The 16,353-nt window shown below is 37.2% G+C and overlaps 1 protein-coding gene across 3 annotated transcripts in view; it reads left to right on the forward strand.

Moving 5' to 3' along the window:
- The first annotated feature begins 5,432 nt into the window (after nucleotides 1–5,432).
- Nucleotides 5,433–16,353, forward strand: part of LOC143037961 (uncharacterized) — a 30,210-nt gene continuing 19,289 nt past the window's right edge. The window contains exon 1 of one of the 3 annotated variants that reach the window (XM_076206690.1): nucleotides 5,433–5,521. In XM_076206690.1, coding sequence (XP_076062805.1) covers nucleotides 5,519–5,521 — 3 coding nt within the window. In that variant the 5' untranslated portion in view covers nucleotides 5,433–5,518. Of the gene's footprint in view, nucleotides 5,522–7,241; nucleotides 7,819–14,780; nucleotides 15,093–16,353 lie in introns of those variants that run through there. The other 2 variants (XM_076206692.1, XM_076206691.1) reach the window with 2 other exon arrangements.

Raw genomic sequence — 16,353 nt, forward strand, 5'->3', positions numbered from 1 at the left:
GTTAGGCTGCCCGCGGATTTTTTTTCATTATTATATTTTTGTTATCTATTTCGGAATATATTATGTGATGCATTTTTGGTACTACTCCAGTGAGTAATCTACGTACCAGAGTGATCTACAACGGACAAATTGTGCTTTGGTATGATATATCCCCAAAATGATAAAAGTGAAAATAATTTCTTTCGTGGTAAAAAAAAAGATATAAAGTATATACTCCACGTTGTACAAACATGATATATTTCCACAAAAGACATAAAAAGCTTCGTTACCCAGACATGATATCCCCTCCCAATATATATATATATATAATAAGATAAAGAAATAATAAGAATGTCATTCTCTACTGCCCAAACATGATACATCACCCAAAAGTATAAATATATATATATATATATATATATATATATATATATATATATATTGTGGCCCAAGCATCTACCTATACACTATGGTCACCCTCGTCTCCCAAACGTCTTAGGTTACTGGCACATGGCTCAAACGTCCGACCTTTCTTGAACTACCCTGTTATGTTGACGTTTGGCATTTTGTCATGTCGACATTTTGTAGTGTCGATGATTTGCCTGTCGCTGATCTGTCATAGACAACTCGGAGCCTGCCACACTCTGGGGCCCTGGGTTTTCTTGGCTCCGTTTGACTGTTTCTCGTCTAACTGCCATAAGAACATAAGAATGAAGGAGCCTGTAAGAGATCATAAGGCCTACACTAGGAAGTTCCATGTCTATTACCACCTGTCATCCCAATCCATAAAGTTGTCTAACTTTCTTAAAACAACCGATAGCGTCAGCGCTCACTACATGGTTGACCACCATATTAGTAAACCAATTCTTTCCTATTTCCTTCTGAAATCTAAATTTGTCCAATTCAAATACATTACTGCGAGTCCTGCCCTGTTATCTTAATATGATGACCTTGTTTGCGTCACCCTTATTAAAGCATTTGATCCACTTGAACGCCTCTATTAGCTCACCCCGCACTCTGCGTCTTTCCAGAGTGTGTAAATTAAGGTGCCTAATCCTCTCTTCGTAAGGTAAATTTCTGAGCCCATGTATCATTTTGGTCATTCTCCTCTATACCATATACTTCCACTTTCGATGAGACCGGTAGGAAGAGGTGAACTTTTAGCGTCCGGGGCGGAAAGTCCATTGTAGAATGAATTAAATAACTTGACTGGTGCGAGAATAAGCCACGAAGGTCCCCAAATCATCGTGTTTGATATTCAGGTCTCCATTTGCAGTAGCTGCAGGTGCGATATGTCTTGAGGGTTTGCGTGGCGTGCTTAGCAGTTCGCACGTGGTGTGACCTGCATCGCTTAGTAGGGATTACGGAGAAGGGAAGGAGGGAGGTCTCGGGAGGGGGGGGGGAGCAAGAGGTCGAGGAGGGTCTGGAGGGCAGAGTGGATCAGAACGGTGGCGATGGGGTGGGTGTAGGACAAAACGAATCTAACCTAACACACACACACACACACATATATTATATATGTGTATATATATATATATATATATATATATATATATATATATATATATATATTTCACAAGACGAAAATGTAGTAGCACATTTAGTAAAATGTTTTAATTACCCACTGTCGGAGAAACAAAGCAAAAGAAACAGACGAACTGTATATTTCGACCACTACTGTGGTCCTCTTCAGCAGATAGATACAAGGTAAGATGTATATATTCTTGTACATCTTACCTTGTATCTATCTGCTGAAGAGGACCACAGTAGTACAGTAGTGGTCGAAATATACAGTTCGTCTGTTTCTTTTGCTTTGTTTCTCCGACAGTGGATTATTAAAACACACACACACACACACACACACACACACATATATATATATATATATATATATATATATATATATATATATATATACATTTTAACAACCACAATGCGCTTTAACTCTAAGCCATCAACATAGGGAGACCCGATGGAGGCTAACATGCAGAAATTGAAATGCGGTACTGCCAAGGACTCGAACCCGGCTAGTGCATGACAAGTGCTGTAGTAACTTACCGATTACGCTATCAAGAGCGATGTTGATGGCTTAGAATTAAAGTGCATTGTGGTTGTTAAAATCTATCTCTAATCACTGGGACCCATTCAATGTTGTACAGTATATATATATATATATATATATATATATATATATATATATGCTACATATATATACTACATATATATATATATGTATATATATATATATATATATATATATATATATATATATTTATATGCAATAAAAACATTAAGCACGTGTGTTCACAAATGCGGGAGTTTCCACCAGAAAAAAAAAACTAATTAAAAATAGCACTTTCGTATAATTACATCTTCAGTACAAATACAAAGATGGAATTATATAAATCCTGATTTGTATTAGCACTGAATATGTAATTATACAAAAGCGCTTTGCATTGTTAGTTTATTTTTCCTGGCGTATATTCTCGCATATATATATATATATGTATATATATACATATACATATATACATATATACATATATATATATATATGTGTGTGTGTATATATGTATGTATACATGATGAAGGTGGAAAAAGAAGTCACGGGTCTAGTTCTGAGTTTCTGAGTTTATTCCTGACCGGTTTTGGTCTATGCTTCTTCAGAGGAATGTGACTTCTTTTTCCACCTTCATCAACTTGTCACAATGTACCAGCATATATATATATATATATATATATATATATATATATATATATATATATATATATATATATGTATATATAAGTGATGGGGTAAAATCAGATCTACCTATATGTACATATAGAATACTTATAAAATAAGATAATATTTCGTACTGCTAAAACTATATTATATACCAAGAGTTTTCCCCCTTATAAGGGAGGTAGCTAAGCCTTAAGCACGTACCTATTCCCACCTATTTCACACATATCCACCACCCTTTCCATCTCAGCTCCTCATGGATGACGGGTCATCCCTGCATCCGCTAACTACCCTGGGTCAAACGCAATGCAGCAAGACACAGTACATTCATAGCAAGGCCGCTTCACTTAATCGGCGCCCCACTCCCCTCATGTAGAAAAAGAGAAGACGGGGAGAAATCCCTTCTCATGTGTCCATACCATCCCAATAATCTTTCATCAGCCCTATCTGCCATCTCCTTTCCCAATCCCGCTCTCCTCACCTCCCCGTTTTTTACTCTATCCAGCCTTGTACATCCTACCATACTTCTTAGACATTTCATCCCAAACACTGCTAAAGCTAACTATACTATAAGATATGAAATTTCTTTTAAAACACAAAACTAAACATTGATTAGAATATACAAAAACACGAGTCGTGACAAAAAGAAAACAATCACTAGAATAACACAAGCAAGTTAGGGTTGGGAGATATTCTATAATTGCTAGGGCTTTTAATAATAGTACATTATAGTTGTTATTTGTTCAATTACCTTCAATTCTTTATCCTTAATCCTGCGATCGCATTGCCAGCTATGGTCTCGAATGCTACTGAATGCATGATTGATCAGTTGTTGACCCGTTTTTACCGACAACATTCTATGTTCTGATACCCTTGTTACAAGGTGCCGTTTGCTTTTGCCAACGTGGGTGGCGCTACAGTCGTCACAACTATATTCATACATGACACCAGAGCGCAGCAATGTCGGTAGACGTGTAACATTACGCGAACTTTACTTGTGTTTTGGTGACGAAGGAATGAATGAAGCTCAAGAGTGGTTTTCTGGTTTTATTCTGGTTAGTGCGAGTGTCAACCTAGGCTGGGTCGGCGGTCGAGCTACGAGGCGTGCCCGATCGCAAAAGATGACCGCGATGGTCGCGCACCGCCGGTGACAAGTACAGAAGAGAACTGACCCTGGAGACCCAAGCCAGTTTCCTTATATACCATTCCTGCGTACCGAAAGGTAGCGGAGGACCCAGACTGACCGAAACATTGCTCGGCAAGGCCTATTTTGTGCTTTCATGAGGATACAAATGACTGTAGCACAGGTGTAATATGGACTTAACCTACACAAAAGTAATAGAAGGCCGAAGGCCAGCTGTTTCCACATCCCATATATATTCCTTGTCCATCCCATTTCTGAAGCGGCGAAACTATAAGCCAAAATATCGAGAAGAAGCACATGTAGGGGCCTAAACCACAGACGGTCCTTACTCTAAACAATCTCCCAATGTTGTTGTTGTTGTTTAAATTTACTTGTAGCTTAATTTGGGGGCAACTTTTCTTCATTAATTGGACAGTTTTTCTTTTCAGTGTAGCTTTGTGACCCATAGAATGGAATTTTAAGGTACATTATCTTAGGAAATGCACTTACGACAGTCTCATTTTTGACAAAAATATTATTTATAATTATTCTAAAACAGTTCTAAAAAGGGGAAATGATTGGAAAGGAAGTAAAAATAAAACAATTAGAGCCTATAGACCCTACCTACAAGACAAGTCAGATTACTCATATAGTTCACATAAAAATTCATACCCAACTCAGTAAATGTTTTCTTTCTACATACATTAGTTATGAATTTGTTATTAACCCTAGATGCATTCACATCTAAAAACTATAAAAATCAATTTCTCTTTCATAGGCAAAATCAACATTTCTATGTTGGGAATTTAAATAATTAAGAAAAAATTAATGTGTGACTCATCTCTGAATAAGAAATGTATCGTCAACATATCCTCTGTAAAGCATAGGTTTGAATTCCAAAGGACAGTTTGATAGCCATTTCTGTTCATGACAGCACATAAATATATTAGCCAATGTAGGTCTAAGTGGTGATCCCATAGCAACACCGTCTATTTGAGAGAACAAATTGTTATTGAACAATAAAACAGTCTTTTGTTGCAAATTCAAGTTACTTACCAAACTGTTTTTCGTGGCTTTCGTTTGCATACAATAATTTCAAAATAATGTCAATAGTCTCAACTATCTAGTACCGTAACGCATGATTATAAGTTGGCTAAGTTTCTTGATTATTTTACTCATAATGTTTACACAATGAAAGACACATTTCAGTTTGTAACAGAGATTACATTTCGTAAGAATGCTGATTCCCTTACCATGGCTAGCTTTGATATAGCATCTTTATTTACGTCCATTCCGCTAGTTGAGATCATTGACATATTTTAATCTTTATTTTCTTTCTTACGGTTATTTCTTGAGTAATGGACCTATGGGGCCTACCGGAAATTTTACCGGTATCCCGGCTGGCCCAGTCCACCAATGAATAAATTTACAAATGTTAGTAATCGTCTATTTGTGATTGATGACGTTGATGATGACGGTGATGGCACTGGTGACGTCAGTGGTGATGTGGACATGAGTCTTTCAACCACTTCCCGTGACTTCAGTCTTGGGAGGGTGAGGCGGATTCTTGACCTCACTTTGATGCAGCTGCTTTTGTATCAGTGACGCACTACACACCCTTGTGACAAAAAGGCGTTAGTTTGATCCTGGAGTCGGTGAGGAATACAACACAGTGACAATCTGTACAGATAATGGTAAGATTAAATGTGGTGTTATTTTTAGAACACCGACGTACTATTGACGGATTAATTTGCAGTATTCTAAGAATTACCTTTTTTATATTTGTTTTATATATATATATATATATATATATATATATATATATATATATATATATATATATATATATATATATTTTTTTTTTTTTATTCTTGGTTGTTTAAACATATGCCTCTTTACATATAACGATTCCGTTGGTGAAGCAACTTGTGAGTAGCGAATTCACTATCTAAAGTATTTCAAACAAATGTTGATTGGTTGTATTTCCCAAAATTACTCCGATGGTGAGAACTCTCATACTTGTGGCAACATTGTTTAAGGTTGTACATTTCAAGGCTAATAATCATACTATTCTCATGGAGATCACCAGAAATTACAAAAAAAAAAAGTGTATATCTTGATTCTAAAGTTTGCCTACATCGATGGGTTGCAATGTAGCAAATATACCCGGTTATCAATATATGTATATTTTCAACACTTCAAAAATCAACTAGTAGGCAAACACTACTGTTTCTTTTTATCCAAGTCTGTACCAAGAAAACTGTGACACATCATGGCTATGATGGAAATGTTCTTTTAACCTGTGACATTATTCTCTGTATAATGATGTTTGGTCCTCTCTGTTGAATCAAATGTATTAGGAAAGGTGCACAGTAAAATGACAAGTTGCGTGATACAAATGATATTCAGATGAGGCACTTTTTTATTTTGATCGTTGCATTCCCCCTCCTCTTCATGCCAGTTGCTTTTCCCAGCACGTGATGCAATCTCTCTCTCGTTCCCGCCAGAACTCTAAGCATACATATCAGGCAACGCTGCATGATAAAGTCCAACATGAGAGTTTACTTTTACTGGCGACTTTGGGTATTTTACTGATTCTCTATGCATAAGATGTTTCACAACAATTTTTAACAATGTTCCACAGAGGGATGCAGTGGATAGTCGAAGAAACCCAGTGTGTGTTGTATTAGCATCATAGTCAGACCTGTGTGAATTGTAATCAGAATTACTTCAATATAAAAAAGTTTCTCAAAGGTGTCAGGCACAAGTGAAATTGACTGAGAGCACGACTTGATCTATATATCATATGTACCTTCCATGCTATGATGTCAAGTCTATTCACTTAAAGTGGCACTTTGGCATAAGCACATGTTTCCTCTATCTTATTGCTTGCTGAATATCGAAGACGCATATCAATCATGATTAGTTTTTTCTACATTTCATCATAATAACTAGGTACTGCAATTTTTTATTATTGAAATGCACCGTAGCAGTTATTATACTCTACGGCCGTTTTCACGCCAAACCTTTGGGTCCAATGGAGCAATCAGTTTTAGTGGAGCATCATCTCCCTTGCTGTGGCACAATGTGCGAAATTTTGTCTTTTTAACTTTCTGGAATAGTCTGGATAAACCTAAAAACGAGACCGGTCGTTGTGCTCAACACAGCGAGTTGTTACACAGTCACAGTGCATTGGATTCCAACAATGAAGTGATTGACATTGATCGAAATTTTGGATGGAGCGTCATAGAGAAATTTAGCTCTTTAAGAATAATTGTATTGATCTTATAATTTTAAGTGACGTACTCGAAAAGAAAATATATGGAATTTTACTAATAGATCACCTTTATGGTGTAGATCGAGATTCCAAGGCGTCGCGAAGAAAACGCGCCAATAAATAATATGAAATGGCAACTCGCCAGTTGCCTAGTTGTGTTTTGCCGATGGTCAGAGTTCAAACTTTAGGTGTTGTTTGGGAAGTTGTTCTTTACATCGTCTACATGGAACCAGTACAAATAATCTAAAGCAGTGAATGAAAACAGGTGCTCAGTACATTGAAGATGCATAATCATTATTCCAAGACGTTATTGGGCTTACGTGTGTGGCAAATGTGAAGAAAAAGCCAACCGTCCGTGACAGCCTCGAAAGATGTAGCATTCGCCAAGTTTGATAGACTTTCCAGTGAATTAGTAATAGAAAACTTGGTGTAACACATCTCACGAAAGACATTGATTATGTGCAGACTATGGTGGATTAAAAGTTAGTATGAAACACATCTTGTAATTGCACAAAACCCACAAATTCTGCAAGTTTGCTGAACCACACACCACCTTTGTCCATCGTTTTTGTTTTCGAGAAAGACTAATGGATTGTTCGATGTCCAATTGTGCATTGCCTTGTCAGAAAGGCATTTGTGCACCATTCCATAAGGTCGAGGCATAATTTCACATCGAGCCCTAATCCTCAGCTGGAAAAGACGACATTGAATCAGGTAAAGCCAAGCTTCTTCCACATGGGATTTGTTGTTGATGGTGGAGGGTTAGGGGATGGAGGAAGAGTGTTTGTGAGTCATAAGGTGTATGCTATTTTCAGCGTTCACATACGCATGAATGTCCATTGATTTTAACATAGTCACACGAAATTCACGGCATATATTTCATTTAAAAGATATCGTCAGGTTGATAACTTTACAATAGGAATGGGCGCTTCCAATAACGATTTAAAGAAAATCGACGCTTATCATCCTTATGGGAATACCCTAGCAGACCTGTTTAATTCAATATACAACATAAAATGCTGTGATGTAATAACAAATGATCGTCCTTACTTGTGGCTGTGTTATGTTCATGGCAAGAATAAATGTAATGGATGGGAGTGATGATAGTGAAGTTATATGCAGAAGATTGTGTATGTTAGGGTGTTGGCATTGTATAGCGTACGCGAGCACGCACGCGCGCGCACATACATCTATTTCGCATGTCTGAACTGCATAGCCAAAACTTAAACCAGAATTAAATAACTAGGTATGATGGGGAAGGAGGCGGTATCCAACGAGCGTAGTTAGTTTCCTGTATAATTAGGCAATAAACACACACATTTTCTTTAAGATTAGAACTACCCTACAGCATTAAATGTCTTATTTAATTTATCGTAGTTCTGGTATACGTCAGGGTTTTGTGTACACCGAATTATGGGGGAAATATCATACAGTAACGTTGAAGAAAACGTATACAAGTTCTTTGAAAAATTAGTAATAAAGTAGTTGAAAAAAGTGACAGGTCTAAATTATAATTGTGCCATCAATATCTTAGCGGTGTTTGTGATGGCGTGTTGAACGTATTGGTGACTGGTAAGGCAAGACGGTTGCATGACGCCAAGAACGAGAAAAGTTCGTTTGGCCACTGGTACATCTTAAGTATCCCTCAAGACTTTCCCGCCAGACAGCTGGCTTGACGCGTCCCAAATGGCGGGTAGGAGTTTGGAGGGCGCTTACTCAGTGCTAAGTAGGGGTTGGATGACCAGATGTCGTCTGGGACGTTGCGAGAATCGCGGTCTGTATCAGAAACGTTCATTCACACATGGTGACCATGTGGGGGGTTATGAATGTGGGTTTGTACCGGTAAATAATATTCTCGATGTAGATTTTATATTTCTAGGATAATTTCGCAAAGGTTAAACGTTTTATAAGACAAACAATAATAATAAAAAAACTAACTAACCGAAACATCACTTCGTATTAACTTTCAAGGACAAAATTATAGTCGACATCGCTCAGGTCGGCGAGTCCGCCATGTGTTCAGTTACGTTCCAAAATATCTGAAGTAACTGGCCAGTCATCTATTTTTGTGAATTTTTGCCTAGTTTGAAGAAAGGCGGCATATCTGCCGATATTTTTCCCGAAAACAAATGGTACGCTTATGACCAGTTATGCGCACTTCTTAATTGGTTCCACTTTCCACTGTAGTTGCAGTTTCTGGTCTGGGGAAAGCTTCTTTTACATTATTGTACAGTATGTGTAAATAGGTTTATTCCTAAAATCGGGAAAGGCGGGAAGAATGTGGCCATCTTCCTCATTTGACGTTATTCAATAGAAGTTTGAATTGTGACATCGTCGGGAATGGGTCGGATACGGTACTCTGCGAAACCTGCAGCGAAGATTTTCGGATTGTTTAACAGTTTGGTCAACGGTTTCTCTTAGGAAGAAACAATCAAATTGGTTTATGTTTATAACGTGTACCCCAAACCATTTTGTTTACGTAAGCGCCCACATTTTGCAATGTCAGCAATGGCATGTGCCAGGTTCAAATCAGCGTTTTATCCTTTTGAGCATTACAACTTCCTGATGGTCAGGAACAAGTAGGAAATCTGATCGGCCCGTAGGCATGTAGCGTCATTCGTAACGTAGATATTGTAAAATTTCACTTGCCAATGATGGACTTTTCATATTTTTTGTATAGGTGTGTTTTGAGGACGGAGTGGGGATGTCGATGTGTGAAGTAGCCTTTCTGTGGATGTACTGTCACGCAACATTGCCTCAAACCAAACCCGGGCAGAGGGCGGGTTACAGGGATGATCCTTCATCCACGAGGAGCTAAAATAAGAGGGAAACAAGGATTTTTGATGGGAGTGGAATGGTAACATCATTCATAGTATTGTTAAACATTCATATTTGTCAAGTGAAGTTTCACAGTACTATGATACTTAAAACACATTGAATGTTGTAGGGACCATTTTTTCAAAGCTTGGTGAAATGGCAAACTAATATACAAAATGTAGGTATAGTAATTTTCAAGGAGCAGAGTGTTAAGCTAGTCATGGGCATCTTTTGTAACTAAGCCTGGATTCACTAATATGAACTACAGAGAAGTGGGATGTTATAAAGTTTCACTTATGTCAAGGTCCTGGGAAATATCAGATAGTTTTATATAGTTAGGACATAATCCCATGCTGAAGTTATCATTCAAACTCCACAAGCATATGTATCCACACCCTAAAACTCATAAAAGGTCCTCCAGCTTCTAGATTGGGAAATAGCAAATGGTTGTTAAATCCATCAGGAAACGATGTTGGTACTTTGGAAACTTTTCATGTATATCTCAACTCTACTTCATTCATGATACCAAACATGTTGGTAATAGTGTATTGTACTGTATTGAATTTTGTTGATATCCAGCACATCCATCCTTGTGACACTATCACTCCAAATAGAAGGAATCACAGGGGTAGTAGAGATATAATGAGAATAGCAGTGGAGGGAGAGTAAAAATGAAAAGTGATCAATATTCCTCTTTAGTGGTGATTTATAAAATAATGCTGCATGATCAAGAGCCAAGATAATACTAATCAAGACGACTGTGGGCTCATTTAAAGAGACATTGTGCATCCTGGCAAACCATTGTAAATTACGGGGTTAGTGTTGTGGATTTTCTACAAGGGGATGACACCTTTAGCATGTGTGGCCACAAGAGACAGTGCTTGCTTGAGTTCACTGTGCACACTGTATGTGTCTAGTCTGCAAGGGTGTTACAAAAAGTCCTTAAAAGTAATCTGATCTGAACACACATCACCTAATCTGGCTTAATCGATGAACCAATTTAGTCCTCTTGTTCTCTCTTGCAGAAGACCCCTGGCCTCCGGGAAACTGGCAACAGCCCTGGTTGGGACCATAAATCACTTAGAGAAGAGATATGGTGTTGTCTGGGGATAAACATGCAAGTAATATATCTGGATGTAACATTGTACTTGCCCACCATGCAAACATGTAATGTGGTTGTTCGTACACGGCATCCCCTCTTACTCCTTTCCCAAAAAGATGATCATCATAGAACTAGAAGAGAACATACAACCTGCATTCAAGAGAATAGAGGCCTTTGTCATAGAACAGTGGAAAAAATAGCTTTGTGTATTTAAAAGCTAAAAAGAAGACATGCCAAACAGCCACAGGAAAAAGTACAACCCCAGCTACACAAGAAATAGCTGCCCTGAAAAAAGAACGTAAACAAGCAAGGTCTAACAAACCAACAGCTAAGCAAAGACATCACTAAACTAATAAACATCAGGCAGAAATACAACTAGGGAAAACAGATACAGTGAATAGGGAAACAGGTAAAGAAACTTGTGCAGAGAAATAAAAACCCATTAAAAACCAAGTCCTTTCCCCACCCATGAAGTAGTTGGAGCAACCCAAAGGAAAATTCAATCCCTGAAACAGTAATGCAACACTTCTCCAAAATATGGCTCAAACCCATTATTCCAGAAAATAAGAAAATAGTAAATGAAATATGAAAAATCAAACCAAATGAATAAAAAAACAACAACAACAACTAAAACACAGATATAGAAGGGATATTGAAAAATTAAAAACTTCCATATTGAAATCCCAAACAAATATCAAACACCCACCTATGATACCTTTGCCCAGAAGCAATAAAAACCCTAACTGACATCTTAAACTGCTCCATATTGCAGTATGAATTTTCAACTGTTTGGAAAAGAGCCCACATAATAGTAAAAACCAAACCACCTGAAAACCGTGCTACCTATAGACCATCCTCTTATCCATCATATCCAAACTAATGGAAATATTAGCAGAAATAAATGCCACCAAATTAGTAAGTACTAGTAACACATGGCCACTCTACTAGCAGTGCTCGCAAACATCACCGAAGTGCTGGAGGGATTCAACAAGTACACTGCCACTCTAAAAAAAACCATTATGGTGGCAGTAGACAAAGTTTTTTAATCCTTATGTACTATTGAGAAAGCTAATAAATACTTGCAAAATCCTTATGTACTATTGAGAAAGCTAATAAATACTTGCAAAATCCTTATGTACTATTGAGAAAGCTAATGAATATTTGCAATAATGATAAGAAATAGCTAACTTACTAGCAGGTAGACAGAGTAGAAAAAAAAAATCTTGGACTAGAATACTGTTAAATGGAACCCCACAAGGAGCAGTACTCTGACCTTTATAACTTTTTCACAAAAGGCCACCAGATCCAAAATGTGACATCAAAGCTCTGACCTGTGCAGATGACCTGACAGTTAACCCATTCAACTCCGATGACAAGATGTCTTGTCATTTGGTCAAATAAAACAAAAAATCATAATAAAACAACAACAAGAAAAACTAGGGATGGGCCATACATAATGGAATAGAAGCCTCGCCCAAGAAATTAATCATCACTAATGTTACTCGCTCCAAACAATCGCAGCGAAAAAGTTTAAACAGTGAAAGTATTTGAAAAGACTCCAAAAGTTAGATCTTACATTGGTTACTCTTGTAACCTTCAGCCCACCTATGAAAGATTTTATAGTGGAAAAGAACTGTTGCAAGCATATGTTATTGACAACAGGGGGATCTTGTTACTGTCTGCAAACAATTACTAAAACACTTGATGACCCATCTACAGCATGATTCCTAACAGCAAAACATAAACAATTTACAAAATTAAAAAAAGAACATTGGTAGTAATAACAGGATATACTTAAACCAACCTAATGATACTCCTGCAAAAAAAAAAAAAAAAGCTTTCTATAGAACTCTCAACCCTGTTTATCCATCTCTCTACATCACAAGCACAACCAGCTGAATAACAAGAAAAGGACATATTACTGTATTTATATACAACAAACCACTACTCGTACCACACAATTTATCAGCACAAAAGCACATTCACATCCAGATGAACAAGAAAACCAAACTCATTACTTCACCAAAAATCCTAGAAGTCAGCCCAATAGAAAATTTCCTCATTAGAGATAAATAAGAACCTCACTAGTGTGGTCACCATCTAGCACTAAGACAACTTCATCACAGGCACAGGATAGGCCTGGCCACAGAACTAAAGTGCTATAGCTGCAGCCACCACAATCGCTAGACAACAACAAAATGTTTTTCCTGAGCGACCCATGATCCTACCTGATGGCTGTCTGGTAACCATGGGTCATCTATAAGTGAGATCTGGGGCAACAGATTAATTGTTTGATGTTTCTTTAATTCATGGTTGTCTAATGATTTCTATGGGCAGGTTTCTTTGCTGTTTTGACCTAGCCACTGTTTTAGTTTGTCTAAGCATGATTGGGTGTTCTTAGCAGCTGTTTTGGGTTATTATTGTCAATTTATCTGCATAGATAAGATCTTTGGTGTTATGGTCTGGGTTTGATGTGGGAAGATCACTTGTGAAGAGCTTTAGATAGTGCAGGTGAGAGAATTGCTCCTTGGGAAACTCCCTTGTATGTTTTGGAATATTCTAGACCCTCTTCCAGCTAAGAAGTTTGTTCATGGAGCATATGAATTACTTATGAGAATATAACAGTATGTTGACACTGTCCTTACTAACTCACACATTGTACCTTTTAATTGTTGCTAAAGTTACTTAAAATTGCTAAACTTCAGTTGCACAAATATCCCAACATCATAGTCATAATTTTTTTTTTAAAGTTGGGCTGTAGTTAATATGCTGTGTCACTAAAGGGATGAATACGTATTTTTCATTAGAGGAATATCATGAGTTGCATATGTATGAATTTTTACAAGTGAATTCTGGCAATTAGTTTTGTAGACATTAGAAATCCACAAACGATAGTGCTTGTGGTATGATGTGTCAAAAAAGAAAAAAAAATATATATATGTACAGATCTGCTACAAAATGTGATAAATTTATCCATGGCTAATTAACTCGAAGGTGAGAAGCCTACATTAGGAAGCAGTTATCTTTGTCCAATGTTCATAGACATTTTCGGCAGGTAATAGTCATAACTGGGATTCAGAGGGAGGGTGTGGGATTTGATCCATCCAGGAAATTTTATTGAAATTCAAAATATTTTGGGGGACATTATATGGTTTGACAGACATACAAAGACTTGAGAGATCAAGTATCCTCCCCCATATATATTGTCAGAAGTAACTGCACAGAAAATTATCCTGATATAGTAATTGTGAACACTTTCATTGTTGTCACACTCAATGTATTTGCTGAATAATACCAGCCAACAAAATTCACTGGATTTTTATATATCTGTCTATATACCAAGAGTTTTTTCTCCTTTATAAGGGAGGTAGCAAAGTCAAAAGCACATACCTACTCCTACCCATTCCATTCCCACCTATGACCCTTTCCTCCCTCTTATCTTAGCTCCTCATAGATGATGGGTCATCCCTGTTTTTCACCCACTGCCCTGGGTCATAAGCAGTGTAGCAAGACACGGTACATCCACAGGGATGTCAGGAGCTAGTGTGAAACACACTGCAATGGAACACTGGATTTTTACTTTATAGAAAGGATATTTTTTCAGTATGCATGTACATTTGAAATCCATGCATTTTAGACAGTTTTCCCTATTTAGAATAATCCTATATATTTGTGATAGATGATTACAAAATTATATGCTAAACCTAACTTTGTTGATCCATAAATATGTTCCACAACAAAATGCACTATTTCTCAAACACAAATTAATACACCCAAATTGATATGGTATGTAAATGGACTGTAGTAATGTCATGAATTATATGTATGTGCATGTATAAATGAAATACCCTTTCCTCCCTATAAGTGGGAGGCAAAGTCAAAATATGACGTCCACCCTACACCAATCACACATCTGTCCAAAATTCTATCCTTGTCCCTCCCATCTTAGCTCATCATGGATGAAGGGTCCTCCCTATACCCCATCTACTGCTTGGATTAGAGGCAGTTCAGCAAGACACACCAGGGCCCAGGAGCTAAAGATGGCTTACTCCTGCCACTTGACTGCATGGTGACCCTCCTCCCCTCTATCCTCTCTAAATTACAGAGCAGACAAGAAGAAATCTCATTGAGGCATATCATTTTGTCTCCTGCATTCATGCATGAACAGTTCCAGACCACTGAGAAGGTTAAGGTCCAAGTGGGTGCTAGCCCTACAAAAAAATAAAAATAAAATAAATAAATAGATAAATAAATAGATAAATCATCCATTCACAACCACTCCACTTTTGTGTAACTCCATTCCCTGTTTGACAAACATACCTCTTGCACCCAGTGTCCCTTTCACCCCATCCATCCAACCTCATTGTAGTTCTTCCCCTCAAGTTCCTTCCATCCACCTCAGCCTGCTACACTTTGTTAGTCTGTTTTCAAAGAAGAGCAAAACATATGCTTCCACCACAAAGGCCAATGGTAACTGATCTACTTAAAGCTGTGTGATGTCATTGGTCTTCCTAGCTGGTGCCCACCTTTAGTGTGCCAATTTTCTAGACGCATTTGAACCACTGTTTCAGGGGGTGATCCCTTCCTCACCATCAGAATTGACATGAGGCATGATGTGCCATATATATATCCTTCCTCGCCATCAAAATTGGCATGTATATATGTAACACAAAAGCACACACAAAAACAGGAAAAAGGTGTATATTTAGTGCTTGTATAACAGAAGGTGCAGTGAGCCCAAAGATGTAGAAAAGATAAAAAAAAAACTACAAAGTGGCAAATATATATCAATCTAAGGAATAAATATGTAAAAGTTTGCAGGGAGGAAAAAAAGAAACTGAGAAAGACATGGTAGAAAAATGTAAGGCCCAACCAAAATTATTCTATAGATATGTGAATAATAAACTAAAAAACAAACAGGAAATAGTAAAATTATAGCAAGGGGACATAGAATACACAAAAGATATAGAAATGGCTAAAGTCGTGAACAAACACTTCAAGTCTGTGTTCACTAGAGAAAATACACAGCATGGGGATAAAAGAAGTGAAATGAGATCTCTGCCCATGAGTGAAATAATTGTTACAAAAAAAGAAATAATGGACCAAATAATAAAAGTTTGTCAGGAAATTGCATGGCCCAGATGGAATTGCAAACTGGATACTAACAGAATGTATAGATGAACTAATACAGATTATGTAAGGTAATAAGCTGCTCAGTTAAAGAAGGAAAATAACAGAAGATTGGGAAAATGCAAATATTGTACCAATATACGAGGTCTGTTAGAAAAATGTCTTTTTTTTTTTTTTTTTTAAACCCGATAGATTTGAAT

This window comes from Oratosquilla oratoria, chromosome 23 (genome assembly GCF_046742065.1).
Source record: "Oratosquilla oratoria isolate Oo_2021 chromosome 23, ASM4674206v1, whole genome shotgun sequence".
Classification (NCBI taxonomy): Eukaryota; Metazoa; Arthropoda; class Malacostraca; order Stomatopoda; family Squillidae; genus Oratosquilla; species Oratosquilla oratoria.